General features: G+C 39.6%; 1 protein-coding gene across 1 annotated transcript; it reads right to left on the minus strand.

The window, feature by feature from the left end:
* Window positions 1-1,118: 1,118 nt before the first annotated feature.
* LOC107381681 (cell surface A33 antigen) lies at window positions 1,119-9,410 on the minus strand. Its single transcript, XM_015953480.3, has 7 exons — window positions 9,239-9,410; window positions 7,411-7,553; window positions 7,121-7,337; window positions 6,846-7,010; window positions 5,200-5,316; window positions 4,419-4,545; window positions 1,119-2,381 (listed from the first exon to the last, which is right to left on the minus strand). The coding sequence occupies exons 1-7, from the start codon at window positions 9,276-9,278 to the stop codon at window positions 1,889-1,891; spliced, it is 1,302 nt and encodes a 433-aa protein (XP_015808966.3). The 5' UTR covers window positions 9,279-9,410; the 3' UTR covers window positions 1,119-1,888.
* Window positions 9,411-18,433: the final 9,023 nt, after the last annotated feature.

Genomic DNA, 18,433 nt, shown 5'->3' on the forward strand with positions numbered 1-18,433 from the left:
TTAAATAAGTTTAATTAAATCTTGCTTTTAAAGCAAGAAAACATATATGTTAGAAATCATTCAATGGTTTATTTAATACAAACGCAACGTAACAACTTTATTTTGAAGGGCTAACTATCTCAATTTTTGTTTTTGGACAGTAACTTTACGTAGCAGGTTGTTTTGAGTCGGGACGCTCCCTCGGTTCAGTGTCTGCATCTGATACAGGCGGTGGGGGTGATGGAGGGATTTATGAGAGCCACTTATGAATTTAGTTGGTGTGAATCATCTACTGAGTGACAGGTGTGACCAGGCGAGTGTTCCATACCTAGCTTGTTCTGTATTTGCAATAGCAGCTTTGCTCATTTCTGTTAAACAATTGAGATTAGTCTAACGAGTGAACAGAAATGCTCAAATATTAAGTGTCAGAAACGGATTACTTTTAAACATGTAAAGAATTTTCCAATATTCATTACTTGTTTTATTTTTTCTGCCTTACCTTAATCTGAACAATTTTATTTATAAAACCAAACAGACTGGAAGATAAAGCAGACAATTACCCCAATCAAAGACTAATTTCAGTCATTGTATTTTGTGGGTAATTTCAATGTATGTATTCTAAATTATGCCTTTGCTTGTTTTTGACCTCCTGAATTATTTTTAAAAGAATCTCATAGAAAATAATGCCTTTTATGCATCTCAGTCAAGGTTTTTGCACTGACGTAATCCAGATTATTAAAAGCAAAGCACTTTTTATAGTTTCATCTACAAATTGTAAACATGCAAGACTGAGGCTGTAATGAGGCTCAGTGCTGCCATCTAGCAGTAAGAATGCAATGTTCATCACTTCCTTCAGTTAAATTGGTGATTTAAGACTGAAAACTCAAGTGTTTTCAAAAGATAAAACTTTAATAAATGCCAAGAAATACTTTAACTTAGTTTTGACAAGTTTTAATAAACAGGATAAACCAGCAGTGATACTAAAAAGCCCTACACACACAGAGAGACTATGTTGTGGTTCAAAAATCAGGGGAAAAAAAACTGGACAAAAAACAAAAAGGAACCTGAAAACCTGTGTTTGCATACAAGAATGCAGTTTTATGGTCTGTATGTAAAAAAAAAAAAACATTTAAACAGAATAAACATAGAAACACACACCTTTAATCTGCTGTGGAGACACAGCTTTGTAAAGAAAAATGAAAACACTATCACTTAAAACAAGAAGCAAAAGCAGGTATAAAAACAGCACAAGTTTTTACACAGACCAAATCTGACAGCATTTAAAAACATACTCAGAATAAATGTTTGAGCCAATTTGTCAAAGTTACACACATTAGTCAAACACCGTCTTTGTACAACAAGCAAAAAAGTTTATAAAATTTACAAAGCAAGTCAAGTCAAGCATATTAAATTTAATTGTATCTTATAGCAATATTTATTTTATGAGGGGAGAAAACAGCCCAACGTTGTTTTCCTTGCCTTTAACTAAAAAGATTTGCATAATATTTTCTGAAAATTATTACAATAGAACAGTTCATCAAATATCTAGCCAAGAAAAATAAATTCAAATAAGAAAGTGTATGGTGGAGATTTATATCTTTTTATACTATTTTTTGTTTAACCTTATTGATGTCATCAGATTGTTTTGGCACCATTTAAATCATAAGATAAACACATAAGAGCTTTCTATTTAAAATTCTTTCTCTACTTCCTCATGTATGCTAAATTTATCACACAACCCTAAACGGTTCCTGCAAAAAAAAACATGAATTAGGGAGTTCCTCCACAAAGTTTTAAATGTTTTCCAGCTTATTAACAGTTAAATAACAACTGCTGTGCGAGTTGGGTATAAAACAAAATGAATGTGCTGATTTAACATACATTGAGTGGATGGCCTTGGGTAAATGTTTTATGGTTTATCACGCTTATCATCAGAGCGAGGGTCTTTGCGATCATTGTAGCGTCGCTCATCTTCATAGCGACGGTCATCATCATAGCGCTCGCGGCGATCACCATATTTGTTACGGCGGTCATCATAGTCACTTCTGCGGTCATCATAGTCGCTGCGACGATCATCGTAGTCCCTTCGTCGGTCATTGTAGTCACTACGACGATCACTGTACTCACTGCGCCGGTCGTCGTAGTCGCTGCGCCGGTCGTCGTAGTCGCTGCGTCGGTCGTCGTAGTCGCTGCGTCGGTCATTGTAGTCGCTGCGTCGGTCATTGTAGTCGCTGCGTCGGTCATTGCAGTCGCTGCGTCGGTCATCGTAATCCTTGCGGTTGTCATAGGAACGTTCACTCCTTTCCTCGTGGTTCTCACGCCGCTCACTGTTTTCCTGTCCAACTTCGCAGTGAACCTCTCCATTTTTAACAGCCTCTATGCCATTCTCATCCTCAGGAACCCTGAAAAATTCATGCACAATAATGAGAAATTTGGACTAAGGTTGAATGCATTAGGCAACTTAGAAATTATCCATGGCAACCAGTTAGTTCAAATAGCAAAAAAAAAAAAAAAAAAAAAAATTTAAATGAAATTTAAAAAATGCTTTATTTTCAAATTCTGAAAGATGTAAATATTGACCCCGTGCTCATTTCACCACGTTTGTCAAGAGAACGCCTCATTCACTATCAAGGACATCAAAAGAACTATTTAAGTCCATTAAGACATTAATTTCAATATGTGAGTCTCAAATAAGCTAATTTGTAGCCTTAAAGTGCTTTTATTTTGTTGGTTTCCCAGTATGATTAATTATTTATTTATTTAGCACTTATCACAGACATAGAATCACAAAGTGCTTCACATGGATCAAAACAAAATTAAAACAAAGTCATAAGATCATAATGATCTCAAAACAGAAATAGAATATCAGAAAAAAAGGCATCGAATTATAAAATTTCATAAACAGATGAAAGATAACAAATCTGAGTTAAAAATAATTGAAAGATTTGTGTGAAAACAGCTTTAAATAAAAGGGTCTTTAGCTGTTTTTATAAGTGTCCAGACTGTCAATGCTACATAAGGATAAAGGAAGATCATTCCAAAGTCGGGGTGCAACAGTCTGGAAGGAGCGATCACCTCAAATTTTATATCTGGTCTTTAGAACTTCTGGAAGGTTCTGGTGTGTGGACCTGAGGGCTTGGGTTGGAGTATAAGGCTTTAACAGTTCAGTAATATAGGGAGGAGCTTGACCATGTAGGGCATTGAAAGTTATAATCAGGATTCTAAAATGAACTTTAAAGTTAACGGGTAACCAGCGCAGAGACATTAGAATAGGAGTGATGAGTGTGCTCTTCTGTTTGCTCCAGTTAGAAGCCTCGCTGCAGTTCTGGACCAACTGAAGCCGGTCAAGTGCTTTTTTTGTTAAAACATGTGAAGAGTGTGTTACAGTAATCTAGACGGGAGGAGATAAAGGCATGGATAACCATTTCAAGTTCATGTTTTGACACGAACTTTCGCAGTTTGGAGATACTTCTTAAAAGATGAATGGTAATTGCTTGGTTGGCTGCACAAACAGACAAGGGTCTTTTTTTTTTTAAATTACTGATGGAGACAGAAGACGTGGATGGACAGCAGCTGTCAAACAAATAAATGAGCAGCCTTTAAAGTATTTTTGAATTCGCAAGAGTTAAAATTAACTGTTATTTCATGAGGAAGACAGGGACTGGAACTGAAATGGTAAATGTTATGTGTTTATTATACTTATTTAGTATTGATAATCCTTTATTTCACTATGGAGGACATGCATTTCTGACAACTATAGTGAAATGCTAGATAATATTGTTCCGATGTAAGATTGCACGTGTGAAACAATTTTATTTTAGCATGGTAAGCTTCAACATTATGAAATAACTATGCTGGGTTTCCCCCAGAAAATGAGTTAAGCCTGGCGGCATTGGCCGATACCAATATTGATGCCGATATATTGTCCATCCCTACAAAAAACTAACAAAATCTCTCGTTCACCACTTTTGCCCTATACTCCATTGTATTGTAATTCACTGTTGACATCCACAAATGACCAAAAGTACTACGTGATCAGATGACATAGGTGCAAAGGTTCAATAAAATGTATTTGGTCAACATGTTAAATGGCATGTAGGTATTTCCATTTGGGTGATTACTATGGTTCAGCAGAGTGCTCACCTCAAGCATTTGCATTTGGAAAAAATGCTGCTTTGTTTTCTAAGTCAGAATGTGATCTTGTTAAAACACAATTTTGAACAATGTTAAAATAACTTTTGAAGAAAATATTTTATGGATTAATTTCATTGATCTTTAATGCTCTGAAAATAACAGCGAGATACCAGACTTGTCCTTAAATCTCACAAATCAGATAATTGCACATAACACCACGGGATAATTCATTCATCAACAGGAATGGTTTTTTTGTGTTTTCATGATTTTTACTAAGTTATTTTTTGAATAGAGAAGAACCTTACCCCATGGCGTATTCCTCCTTTTCATTCTTCTTCCGGCAGCAACAACAGTAGATGATTATAACCAATACGACCAAAACGGCAACAACTCCTCCAATGATTGCAGCGGTGGATCCAATGTTCATGGATGCTGCAAGATGAAAGACGCATATGTTGCGACAATGGTGAGCGTAAGAATTAGGTGCTGTATAGGGAGCCTAAATCTTTCCGGTGGGCTCATGGGTCTCCGTAAGAACAAAAAATGAGAAATACTTTGAGATTCATCAGCTTGTAAAAGTTTGTAATTAGCATGACAACAAATCAGACATTGACTTGTCGCATAAATGACGTCACCACAGAATATCCTCTCCCATAGCATAGCTGCTCCTTACCAAATGGCCAGATTTATGTTTTTTTCCTCCTGAAGGAAGGATTTCAAGTTAGATAAACTTACAGCCATTTCCCCTCTGTTTTTCTCCGTGTCTGTTTCGATGACGTCACTTTCGTGAAGCGCATTTGTAGTCCTGGACTTATTTTCACCCAAAACCTAAAATAACATTCCCTCCTTATCCAAAATAATCACTTTTTTGGTATCAAAATGTGTCTTTAAAATTAATGGACATCATATGTAAAATCCATGGTACATAACAAGCAGAATTAGAAAATAGCGTTTTTAGCCCCATTGACTTGCATTCATTTTTCCGTTCATCCGGGGACCCATCGTCCGGAAGTAGATTGGCATGACTTAGGCTCCCTATATGGATTGAAAATAAATAAAACGCTGTTTGTAAAGAAGGAGTCTCACGTGGCATGACCGAAAGGGTCAGGTTGCAGGAAGCAGAACGGATCTCGTTGGTAGACGTGCAGAGGTAGTATCCTGAGGTGTCTTTGGAGATATTATATAAAGATAGAATGCCTCCCTCTGAAAGGAAATGAATATGACAGATGTAAGCGACAATTACAGTCCATTAAAGTTTCTTTTAGCTTTTAAACATACACGTTAGAGCCCTGCACGGGCCTAAAATCTGAGCCCGTGTCTGGCCCGGCCCGAGGGGGTGGAGCCCCAGCCTGACCCGGTCCAAAAAGGTTTTCAGGATTCTCTGGCCCGACCCGAGCCAGACTTTTTTTTTAACCAACTAAATGAAAACAAAGTGCGTCAATCCTGACCAGTGTGTTAAAAGACGTGCAGGATCCGATCAATTTGTTTTTCCCTCATTTACCGTCACGGAGATAATGGCGCACTGGCTCTGGTGTTAATCAAGTTAAATTTGATCTCTTTCCAACAATTTTCACAAGAAAACAAAACAGTCAAAAGCAGGGCTTGTGTTGTGTTGACCGGACAGTTCCCGTATTTGACGGTTTATTTTGACGGACAAAGAATAGAAAGAATTACCCCGACGCATGCAGACGAACTGACATTTTATTCGTTACACACATCGCAGATGTAGCTAAATCACCCAAGAAAAGATTCCCATCTGAACATCTGAGCTGCTCAGCGCAGCTCGCTGTCAGCGCATATGTGCACAGCGAGCTGAAGTTGTGGAGAGGGGCTTGGAGTGCGTTGCAGAACCAGAGCGCATGCGGGAAGGTTCCTCCCACTGAAGCGAGTGTTTTCCAAACCCTGTCGCTCAGAGAGACTTGTCATTTAGAAAATGTTCCCCGATTATGAAACTTTGGCTGAATAGCGCTTGTTCCTGTCTCCAATGTGGCGACACATCCAGGAGCCGTCTGAGGAGAAGCCCAGAATCTCATATCCTCCTATGATTACGCACAAGCGTGACCCGTCAACACGGTCTCACAGTAAGACTGGGTTGGACCTGTTCAGGTTTACGCAGACAATCTTTACGTAGAATTGACTTACAGATATAAAATTAATTCAGTAAAATATAAAGCATTTTATTTAAATATCCATTCATTATTTTACAAGCACAGAGAGCCGCATCAGATGGATGGAAGAGCCGCGGGTTGTGACATGTTTTCTCCAGGACCAGAGAGGACGCAAACTCAATACATCTCTTTTATTGTGAGGTAATCATTTCTCAGAGTTTTGCGGTTGCGGGCGGGAGTAGACATGCACGCTGCAGGTGCGGGCGGGAGTGTAACACACACGTTGCAGGGCAGGAGCGGGATGAAGAAAACCAACAGTCCCGCGCAGGGCTCAACTGCTGATTTGAGTTTCAATTTTTTTTAATGAATTCGATTAAAAATAAAGGCGCCAGGCCCGGCCCGTGTCCGAGGTAATTACACAGTCGTTGGCCCAAAGCCCGGCCCGAGGGCCTAGGGCTTCAGTGCAGGGCTCTAATACACGTTGTCATAAAAGAAATGCACCAAATTCCCTGGATTTCGTGGATCAGGTCTAATCACATCTTTGGTTTTGCAGAGGTTGGTTAACCTTTATGTTTTAATGATTTATTGATATATCTGAATTATCGATGTTTCATTGGTACATACTGTCAGTGGTTTTAGGGTCTGGAGCACGAGGGTTGTTCTGCGCATCATAGCCAGCCCACTTGTAAGTGGGAGCAGGGGAGCCTTCCTCTGACACACAGGTGAGGTTGATATTTTGACCATACTCTGCCTTGCCCTGGATCTGGCAGATGGGTTTGGATGGAGCCACTAAAAACGTAGGTTAAAAAAAGCAAAAACAAGGCAGGAAAAAATGAAAACTTAGTTAGAACATGGTTTAAAAGAAGACATTCTGTCCTTTCAACAATTTAACAAGTTACCCAGAACAATCAGATCTGCAGTGTCATCAGGTTGACCCTGGGCATCACGTGGAATTTGGACACGACAGCCATACTTTCCATTGTCTTTTACTGTGACAGCTTTTAGCAGGAGGTCAGCTTTCCCAGCAGCAAAGTTCAGATCCAAAGATGCTCGGCCATCATACCCTTGTGTGACGTCAGTTTCATCAACAGGATAATAGTAGGTAATGACAGCATTCTGAGCAGAAGGACAACATAAGAGTCATACATTCATTAATAAATACTGTAAATACCTGTGTTCAGAGACTGACCAGCCCAAGAGACCATGTGATGACGGCTTGTTTTGGTTGGACGGTGGTTATAAAGGAGCAGGGAATTGTGATGTTGTCTCCTCTGGCCACCTTATAAAGACTGTTCGGGATGTTAACTGTGATGGTGGCCACACACGACCACGCTGAAAACAAATAAAATAAATTATTAAACAAATATTATTGTTCCATGCAGGGACGCCGTAAAGCGGTGAAAGATTAGGAAGATTCTAAGGGCCCACAGCTGTCAGGGGCCCAAAAATGTTTCAAAGTTGAATAAAAAAAATTAAGTTTAAAAATCACAAGTACTTTACTTTGCAGTATTTTTTCTCATTTAAGACATTAAACAAAAATCTTTTAGTCTTTATGAAATGTATGTTATTTGGAGGTCCCTACTTTATTTTGACTAATTAATTTGAACCTCTTCATCTACTAAATACCTTGAAATGAAATGTTTTGAATCTGACTGAATTATGGGAGGTTTTACAAGATGTAATTTGTTTATGTAGCTTTTGGAACACAAACCAAAAATCAGTCATTTCCAAATAATTCATCAGAGAGCAAAAATGAAACAAAAGCTGTTAATTGTAATAAATAAACTTAATATAACAATGAACACAATAAAATATGAAATCTAGTATTGATCGTTATCGAGCATTATTAATTATATCATTGTAAATAATAAATCTTGCTGTGTACAATCAAGGCTGAATATATTTTTAGCTTTTTTTTGTTGAGAAAAATGGGTTTCTAGAGACTTATATACATAAAATGTTATGTAACCCTAACTGACTCCGGTTTGAACTGTGTGCTTATTCATTTTGTGTCTATGATGAAGCCATGGAGACGATAAAGAAGTCACCTTATGAGCAGTGAATCCTTAATTTTTGTCAGTCATACAGAAATACTTGATTTCAAGAGGAAAGACAGCTGAAAATGTAGTTATGTAAAGCTTTGACACAACATGGAAATTTAATTAGATATCCAAATTTGAATTTTATCATCAAATAAGATTTTAGAATAAATACACACATTTTAAGGGAGTGACAGGGAAAAGGAGATTAACACCTTTCAGCATGTGCATTTCCTGCTTTTTCCAGCAGTGATGTTGCTAATTCTGTTGAAGGAAATTCACTGTTTAATGAGAGACAGCTGGTGAAAATGATATGTAAATAAGTAAGAATGCATGTAGACATAATTAAGCAAAACTGAAACACTAATATAAAGTACACCGGTATATTACTTTTTTCTCCCTTCGAATCTGGGAGGGTGGAACCCCAGCTCCAGCTATGGAAGAGCCCCCAGGGGGCCCAACTTGATATTTTTTCATGGGGCCCAAAATCTCTGGCAGCCCGGCCCCCCTGGTTCCATGCAAACCATTTCTAGATAATAGTGATAAAGTTGACTGTGTTTGTCTGCTTTTTAGTATGATCACAGAAACTGATTTCTCTTTGACTCATTCGCACATTTTAAGAACATACAGGCTAATATTTTTATAGACCAGAAATTCACCGATTTTGAAACATATGTTTGGGGGCTTTTTGAGTTCAGAGTGATCCTTACGGAAGTCCCACGCTTCCAACATAACCTAACGCTTTCAAGTAGATTTTGGGCCTGAAATTTAGAGCATTGTAGTTTATGAACAGATGTATCTAAATAGCAAAATTTTACTTTGCTGGACATGTTTTGTATTTAGGCCTAATAATTTCTTGTTTTATGTCGTGTTTTTTAAAATTATTATTTTATTTTTGTTCTTTATTTCAACAGACGAGGCTGAAGGTGCGCAAACAGGTGTGGCCTTTAAGAAACAAATTCTGCAAGGAACACTCACCCACGCAGAACACAACCACGGCAAAAGTCCTCTTCTCCATGGCAAAGGATATGTTTGGTCGAACCTTTTTCCTCCTGTCTGTTCGGTAGTTTAAAATATCTAAACAGAAGCGCAGTCGCCCAGCGTCCGTTTACCGAAACCCGAGGAGCCTAATGAACTCGCTGGGTGCGGCCGAGTCACCTGGATGATTGACAGCTCCCTCTACCAATGCGCTGCGTTTACTCTGCGTGTTGACTTCTGGGTCCCGCCCACCCTGCGTGTTTCTACCTGCCCTGTAAATATTTTCCTGTAACCTATCTGGGATACTTTGTAAAGATTCCAGCCAGGTTTTCCTAGAATTACCTGAGCAGGGGAACAAATCATTCAAGTTTCCGCCCATTTAGTTCATGATCAAGCACTGGAAACGTAGTTCCCAACAAATAATAAGCCATGTCCTGTCCATGTTTACACACTGATTTGTATTTGTCTTGTTAAGTCCTTGTCTCTGTCATTTTGCAAGAGTCAGCTTCATGTTGTAAGACACAAGCAGCATTTAACTGTTGATCAATTCTAACCAGTGGTGCTGCTGGGTGCTGTTCAGACTGCAGCTCTTCTTCCTGCCAAACCAGTTTCTCAAGGGCTTGTTGCCTATAATGAAGCAATACAACTCAATGGCAGAAACAGAGGCAGACCAAGAAAAACAGGAACAAACATGTTAACATTTACAGGCTCAAATGTCTGGTTTAAAGAGGAAAATGCACACAAAGCATATGGGCTTGAGCAAGTGCTGTTTAGATTTTATTTATTGTTTAAAAACAAAACTGGAAACTAGCAGTGGAGTAGCCAGGATTCAAATTACAGGTGTCTGATTAAAGTGAATGTGCCTGATAAAATATAAAGAAACATAAACCAAAAAACACAAATCTGTTTACGTTGTTTCCATCCATCCATCCATCCATCCATCCATCCATCCATCCATCCGTCGGCCCACTGTCTTGCTTCTTTTCAGAGAAAAGGGAAGCTAGTGCCCATGGTGTAGCCCGCCCTGTGAATCTCCATCACAGGATTCACAACAGTTCCTTAACTTTTTAGCTTCTGTTCTACCATAAACAATGGTAAATATCCGTGACCCAATGGCAGTGTCCCATGCAAACGTAACAAAAATGCTAAATACATAATACAGGATGAGAGTTACCATTTGCACCAGTTGTAAAACTATTTCTTAACCTCCCGAGACCTGAATTTGTATTTGGTGTGATTTAAAAGAAAGAAAAAAAAACTTCTAACCGTTACAAATGAGTTAACTCACAAACATGAACAAAATAGTAAATAGATTATGCGGTTAAATAAAAATTTGGACAAACTTAGAAAGAAGAAATAAATAGAAAAAATATCAAGTGTCAATCAAGTAAATAATAATAAAAAAGGTCTAAGTTGAAGAGAATAAAGTTTTGCAGTGCAATAGGTCATTGGTCATATATGTGGATACAGGGTCTTAGGAAGATAAGGAATTATTTTTATTGAGAGATTATCAAAAAACAACTTTTTGGTTCCACTGGCATATAAATATACTTTGATAGTTCTTAAAACCAGTCTGTTGCTGAATTACCTAAACTGAAGATAATCAACAAACCCCATAAAATTCATAACTTCGTCAGACACAGATCCAGCGTAAAAAGTCCAAACCATTTTAAATTGGGATCTAGCCACAGACACTTTAAATGTTAAGCTGTCAAATATGTATTTAACATCTTTAACCTCTCCCTGGTAGGAGCTAATGTTCCTGGATGCCTAAAAATGGTAACCATTCTTTTTCTGAGGCAGGGGATATAACCTAACAATATTTACCATTTTTTTATACATCAGCATTGGTCGATATTTGCCCTTTGAACAGCCGATTTAATGTCAGTCACATTCTCAGGCAGCCTGGTGCTATTGCAGAATTTAATTTAAGTGTATTTTTACTAATGTAGTGTATGTGTTTGTGTATTTTTCACTAATAACCTCTGCACAATAAATACTCTAAATTAATTTTATTTAGGTGTCTGACTGTGATCAAATGTTGCACTCACCTCCAAATACCCCAGCTCCTGGCAGAGCTGGATTAACGCAAAGGCAAAGTAGGCACGTGCCTAGGGCCTGACTGGCTGGATGGGGCCCAGACAGAGGGACAAAATTAAAAATAAGTTAATCAAAAATAAAATGTACAAATGTCCTGTGATAGAATTTGTAGATAGGACTCCTACAGAACTTTACAGAAGTTTCTGTCGAGCTGCTCAGGCAGCCGTCCGACAGCTGTGAACCTGCTCGAGTCAGCAGACTCAGAGGCTGGTCCCGAGCCAGACCCGGAGGAGACACGGCCCGAAGATGCGGCGGGAAATGTGGCGGAAGACGCTGTAGCGCCAACGCCGTCAACATCAACGCCATCACAGAAGGACGAACTGGAAGAACAGCAGCCAGCCAGAAGTGAGCCCAATATAGTCTTACAGCAGGAGCCTCTAGACCCAGAAAGCGTGTTAACGAGCTACCCATCTGATCCTGCAAAGTGGTACCAAACTGATGACAGGATGCGTGAGTACTTTGCACTGAACCATCCCTCTCAAAATATTGGATATTTCTCTGCATCACAGAGGAAATATGGAGACATACACCGAAGCTTAACCAAGGAACATTTCTTTAGACGTGCTTCTGCTGTGACTGAGGCATGTGAGGCTGGAAAGCTGGAGATTATCCCGGAGTGGAGCATGCTAAACGGTTTCCTTGGTAAGTGTTGCTGGTTTTTTTAATTATTGTTCAAATAGTTTTATTAATGTTCAAAAAGCATAACAAACACTCAGAAAATTCACACAGAATTTATGATTCAGCAGAGGCAATAACAGCCTGAATGAGCAAAACTTAAGATAATGTTTTCATTTTATTAAAATACTTTCTTTTAAGATTATAGATTGTATAAAATGTATACTGTAATAATTTAAGCTGCGTGTTTATAGTTTGTTTTGCGCCTTGTGTATTTCCACTCTCATGTGATTAATTTGTCAACATTTATAAATGTTGTAAGCTATTGTATTTAGCAGAAAATCTTTTTAATTAAATGTGTTGATTAAATGTAAACGGAGCAAATAAGATACCGGTAAACATATTTGCTCTGTTTACATAGTTTACCGACACCTAGTGGTTATTTACTGGTACTACTGCCTTGACAATGACACTCCCATTGGATAAGATGAGGATAATTTATTAGCATTTAATACAGCTGTGCTATGACGTATACATTATTACTATAAAAATAGTCTGATAGAATGTTTTACGTACAAAACATGACTTATTTTGGCATACAAACAACCTATTTGTAACCAAAAAACAGGCTATGTAAAATGTGAATGAAATTTTATTAGTAACTTTGGTAAGTTTCAGATTTCAATTCATTAAATAACATCGATGGAGAGGGGGGGCAAAAAATACAGCCTGCCAAGTGTAGTCCATTTATTTAATCCGGCTCTGGCTCCTAGTGATTTTGGACGGCCATGGGGACAGGCACATGAAGAGCAAGCAACGGTGCTCTTCAGCCGGAGCCGTTTCAGAAAGCCCATTTCATACTTGGTCAAGTTAGAGAAGGAATCTCGAGCAAAATGTTAATTAGTTATCTTTTGAGTTGTAAGCAGACGGAAAGGGACTCATCACAAACAAAGATGCCACAGGTCTACGGAGCAGAGACAAGCTCTACCGCTGCATCTGGCCAGACAGGACGTGCAAGACATTTTCTCAAATTTACCGCAAACATTAGAGGTGACAGATCACACGGTGGCGGTGATGACACTTAACACAAATTTTGTTCCTCAAGTGAATGCAGCATATACACAACAAACCTTTCACAAGTTGTCCCAAAAGCAAGGTGAGATGATTTTGTACACGTTTGAGTCAAGCTGCTAAAGACTGTGATGTCCGGGGAGATAAAGTAAACCAGATAAGAGACGCTATCCTGAGTAAGTGCACTTCTGAATATGTGAGAAGAAAATGGTTTGAGGAGGGTTCTAATCTAACACTAACTCGCATGTTGGAGTTGGCTTTGCTGTGTGAATGTGTGGAGGAGCAGCTGACAACCATAAGCATCACTATGGAGAAGAAGGAGGGAGACATGATCAACTGAGAAATATACTGCTACCAGTTGGACCATGGCTAGATGTTGCGGTATACACACTTGGATCATTACCTTTAAACCACTCTGTGGAAAGTCCTACTTGCATCTCGGCTCTTTCAGATGAAGAGGTGACCACAAGCAAGAAGGAAATGAACAAGGACTCACTTTTCACCCACATTTCTGATGTATGAGACCTCTTGCGTGACCTTTCATTTGTACTGTTGATCACCTTTGTAATGTGTGAAGACAGAAATACAGGATGTGCTTAGGTGATATTACAAATAATGTTATGCTGATGTTCAGCTTTTCTTTTCTTCAGAGCATGGAGCAGAGTCTGTGTACAGGAAGTTGTGGTTTTAGGCAACTGTGCACTCATGCTAGGGAGAAGGAAGCTGCAGGATTTCCTGCAGAAATAAGAGAAGATGTAAACAAGGAGAGAATCTTGAGTCGGGGCCTCCTATAACAGCTGCTAGTGAGAACCAGCAGCAGGAGAGCCAAAAAAGACATGGCGTTAAAACCTCTGTCCATAACCAAGAAATATACCGACCCGAATCATGTGTTAATCTAAATCTGAGATAGAAGTGAGGAAGGGGCAGCTTAAAAGGCCAGTGCTTTAGGTGCTGCATTTATTTATATGCATAGCCACATGTATGAATAAATACTAGGATAAAGGGCAAAACATAAATCTCCAGCATTTGCGAGGTGCTGACCAAAACCGGCAGGCGAGAATTTCAGCAGCGCTCAAAGGCTCAGGAAAGGATTTTATCTACCTAACTATAGCGGATGTAAATGGCTAAGATGAGTCCAAACTTAACCAATATTTTTACCCAATTGCAAAAGAAACTTCGTTTTTTTACTCTTGATTTTACATCTCTTTTATTAGCTAATTTTTAATCCATGACATTTTTTTGCATTAACCTTTGACCTTAAATGTTACTTATGTTTTAACGTCTTGAAATTTAAAGCCTGTAATGCTCAACATTTTGATTGCTTGTTTTAGAATTGCATTTTGCCTTTATGTTCTTCATTTTGTTTTGCGCCATTTCCGTTCCGCAGCTCTAAGATTGGTGCGTAGAGACCGGAGGGTATCATTTAGCCATGGTCCAACTGGCTAAATGAGAGGATCTAGCAGGTCTAGTGGCTAAAGGGCACAAGTTGTTAGGAGACAAGAGCAGAGTGTGGTGCAGAGTGACTCGGTGGCATCATTCACTTCATAAGCAGAGAATGTGCTGGGAGATGGAAGAGTGGAGGCAACAAGAGAGAAGTAGTTGGGTGCCAGATTGCGGTGGTTTCGGCAGAATGAGACCATTGGGGAGGAGGCAGTGGACCTCCCTTGTAAAGTCGTGCTGAAATGGATGAAGTAATGATCGGAAAGATGCAGCGGTGTGACAGAGATTGTGTCTATGGCACAGTTTCTGGTGAAAATGAGGTCAAGTGCTTTTCCAGCTTTGTGAGTTGGAGGACTTTGCACTAGTTTTATATTAAATGATGACATTAGTGACAGGAAGCCTGATGAGCTGGGATTGTCCAGGTGAATATTCATGTCTCCAAGGACCATTGTGGGACAGTCGTGCTCAGGAATGGAGGAGAGCAGGGTGTCGAGTTCATCAAGAAAGTCTCCGAGTTGACCTGGTTGGCGATATATGACAAACAAAAAGAATTTTTTTCGGTACCGTTACCTGGATGGCATGGTATTCAAAGGAGTTGTATTTAGTGATGGGTAGCAACTGACTGTATATCCATTTGTTGGAAATTAACATGCCCGTTCCACCACCTCGGTCAGATGTACGTGAAGTGTGGGAGAAAGTGTGGTTAATTGAGAGAGCAGATGGGGTAGCATTGTCACATGGTTTGATCTAGGTCTCAGTGAGGGCCAGTGCATGATCGAGTGACAGGTGGTTTGCATATGCGGTAATGAAGTCTGCTTTGTTTACAGCTGATTGGCAGTTCCAAGGTCCCATAGACAGGTGAGTGTCTTCGGGGGGAGTTGGTTTTAGCGAGCAGCGTTTTTGAAGGTTGAGAAAGCGGCTTGTTGTGTGTGACCTTCCTCTGAAGCCAGTGATCACAGGTATAGGATAATGGCACACTTTGCAAGGTGTCGATGGAGCAGCGTCTGGGTCGAGCTTGTTTGCTCTGTGGACACGTGCAGGTAGACACGTATGTCTTCACACCAGAGGAGCTGAGACACAAGGGCTGACGCTTCCGCTGACGCTTCAGTTATGCCACCAAACTTATGCTGTGCTACTAGTTGGAAACAGGTGTTCATGCAGCAGCTGATTGCAATGGTTGAGACCTAGATCACCTGATGAGTGTTTTCAGGGAGGGAAGAAACAGCTCGTTCACAGCCCCTGATTGCACTTATTGTTTTCAGTTGGCCCAAACCGGAGCTACTAGACAACAGGATAACCCACAGATGAGTTTCCTTCTCTTTCCCAATGGAAGATAGTGCAAAGCAAAAGTTTAAAAAGACAAAAATAAGCACTAACAGACACTTAAGGCCCTTCGGTGCAGATTCAAGTCTGTTTGAAAGCGCTTGCTGTTGCTTTTTAAGCTTTGCTTCAGGTGAGAGGACAGCCCACCTAGATCACCTGTTTAGTCATTGTTTGTGATGTCGTTAAGAAAGTATATTGTAAAGATTTAAAGGGGCATTATGGAAGTTTGACAGCCAAAACATGTATAGAAATTTCTTCCTACATTCTCCTGCAATGCCCTGGTCCTGTAGAATGAGCCCTGGCATTTTTACTGTGATTGCCTGTTTTTCTATAAAATCACAGAAAAAGAGAGATGCTCGGGTCGAGCAGGCTGCTTCATGCGTGTTCACGCTCAGGCATAGCCCGTAGCATTTGCTATCAGTAGCTTTAGCAGCAGAGAGTGAGGTAGTGCCAACTCAGCGACTTTGTCGCTGTTCCTAACGCCTAGTGATGAACCTAGCTACATTTCTGAGGACCCTTAGCTACTTTCTTCTAGATATTTCCTGCAAATAAGCAACAAAATAGCCATTTTTGCTCTGAACCATTCTTTGAACGTTGTTTAAGACGTCATCAGGGATATAAAAATTACACATAAAAATGATGTTACTGGTGTTATAGCTCACCTAGTAAGACGTCGGACCCTCGTGCAGAAGATCTGGGTTTGATTCTGGATGTGAACTTAATTTATTTAGAGTTTATTTTTTACATTAATGGTATATTTTTTACAGTAAGATGCCCAAATTTTTATTTGAGACTCGCCGAACGGCATTGAATTCACAGATAAAAAAGATGTGGGTTCAACCTTCATTTTGGAACAATTTTTCAAGAGCATGCAGGAGGACTGACCCATCTTAAACCTTTGTCGGCTGTGCTTAAGAGAAAGGAACAGAACCAAATTATTTAATTAATTAGCTGCGCGTGCTCCTGTCCTCTGTCCTCCGGGCCACACACACACACACACACACACCCACACGCACGCACACATGCACACACGCACGCACGCACGCACGCACGCACGCACGCACACACACACACACACACACACACACACACACACACACACACACAGAGCTGACTGTCTCAGCTGTTATTTTCAGTAAGGAGTGTGCACGTACAGCATGTGCGCCTCGTGCACGAGTCTACTATTGAAGCTGCCGTTACGCTTTTGGCCTGAGGGGGCAATCACGAGCATAAAAATTCAAAACTCCGTAAAGTCCCTTTAATAAAAGCTGATGTAAAGTTATGAAAAATGTTTGTGTAAAGACATTTTCCAAGAAAAAGGGGGACATAATTTACTGATGTGCTAATATGTGCTTACATGATGACATAAGTGGTGGGATGTTAGAGACAGATGAACGTTCTAGAATGTAATCGTTGGTGTTTAATCCATGAGGTTCAATGAATGAAGTAAGTTGAAGTAGACGCTTCATGTCCTGATTTTATTCAGAGTGCTTCACCAAATTATCGATGAAGGAGAGCATACAGGTGGTAACACAACATATTAGGTATTCTAGGACTTAGCACTTCCTAAACTTTTGAGTTTCTAACTGAGAGCTCAACTCCAACAATTTATTTCCTTGGAAGTCAGAAACACACCTTCAGATTACTTTGCACAAACAAATCAGCATGTTAAAGTGGTACTTCACTGAAAAAAACATTTTAAATTGTTATTTCTGAATATTTTCGGTTTGTCATGCATGATGAACATGAAAATAGTCTCCTACACCTATCTCCTGCTTTAGTTTCTGATAGAAAACAGACGGTGAAACTCTAGGATTTGAAAATCCTGACAGATCTACGTCACACTGTCACTTAAGATTCATGGACTCACGACAAGGAAGGTTGTTGATGGTTTACAGTCCAGGAAACAGCAGAGAGTAGAAGCTAACTGGTAGCATTAGCATCTCCACCACACAGCAGAACTCCTCCAGGCGTGTATTATTTGTGGAAACAAAACATCAACGTTGCAACGCTAATGGGGTCAGTGGTATAGTTGCATTGCTGTTAGCCAATCCAATAAATATATTCCAGATTTTTCACAAGGCTGGGTTTTATTGAACATGTGCTTAACTCCATAAAATGAAATTAAGGCTAATAATATAACTTAGATCACAAAATCTTCAGTTTTACTCAAATTTTTTGAAGCAAAAATGAATACGCCCCACAACAAAAACTACTTCATCTAGTATTTTGTATGACCACCATGAATTTCAAGGACAGCACCAAGTCTTCCAGGCATGGAATGAACAAGTTGGTGACATATTGCAACATCTTTTCTTTTTCCATTCTTCAAGAATAACCTCTTTTAGAGCCTGGATGCTGGATGGAGAGTGATGCTCAACTTGCTGCTTCAGAATTTGATTGGGTTCAGATAAGGAGACATACTTGGTCATTCAATCACCTTCACCCTGTTCTTCTTCAGAAATACAACAGTAGATTTAGATGTGTGTTTGGGATCATGTTGGAAAAGTGCAAGTGCTGGCCAAGGGCACAGAGTGATGGCAGCATCTTCTCCTTCAGTATAGAGCAGTACATTGTTGAGTTCATGATGCCAACAATGAAATGCAGCTCCCCAACACCAGCAGCATTCATGCAGCCCCAAATAAG

Source organism: Nothobranchius furzeri, chromosome 9 (assembly GCF_043380555.1).
Source record: "Nothobranchius furzeri strain GRZ-AD chromosome 9, NfurGRZ-RIMD1, whole genome shotgun sequence".
Classification (NCBI taxonomy): domain Eukaryota; kingdom Metazoa; phylum Chordata; class Actinopteri; order Cyprinodontiformes; family Nothobranchiidae; genus Nothobranchius; species Nothobranchius furzeri.

Coding starts and splice junctions, on each gene's coding strand:
- LOC107381681 (XM_015953480.3), bottom strand. CDS start 9,278: ATGGAGAAGAGGACTTTTGCCGTGGTTGTGTTCTGCGTGG. Junction 7,338..7,410: donor TCACATGGTCTCTTGGGCTG/GTCAGTCTCTGA, acceptor CCTTCTGCTCAG/AATGCTGTCATTACCTACTA. Junction 4,546..5,199: donor GACCCTTTCGGTCATGCCAC/GTGAGACTCCTT, acceptor TTCATCTTGCAG/CATCCATGAACATTGGATCC.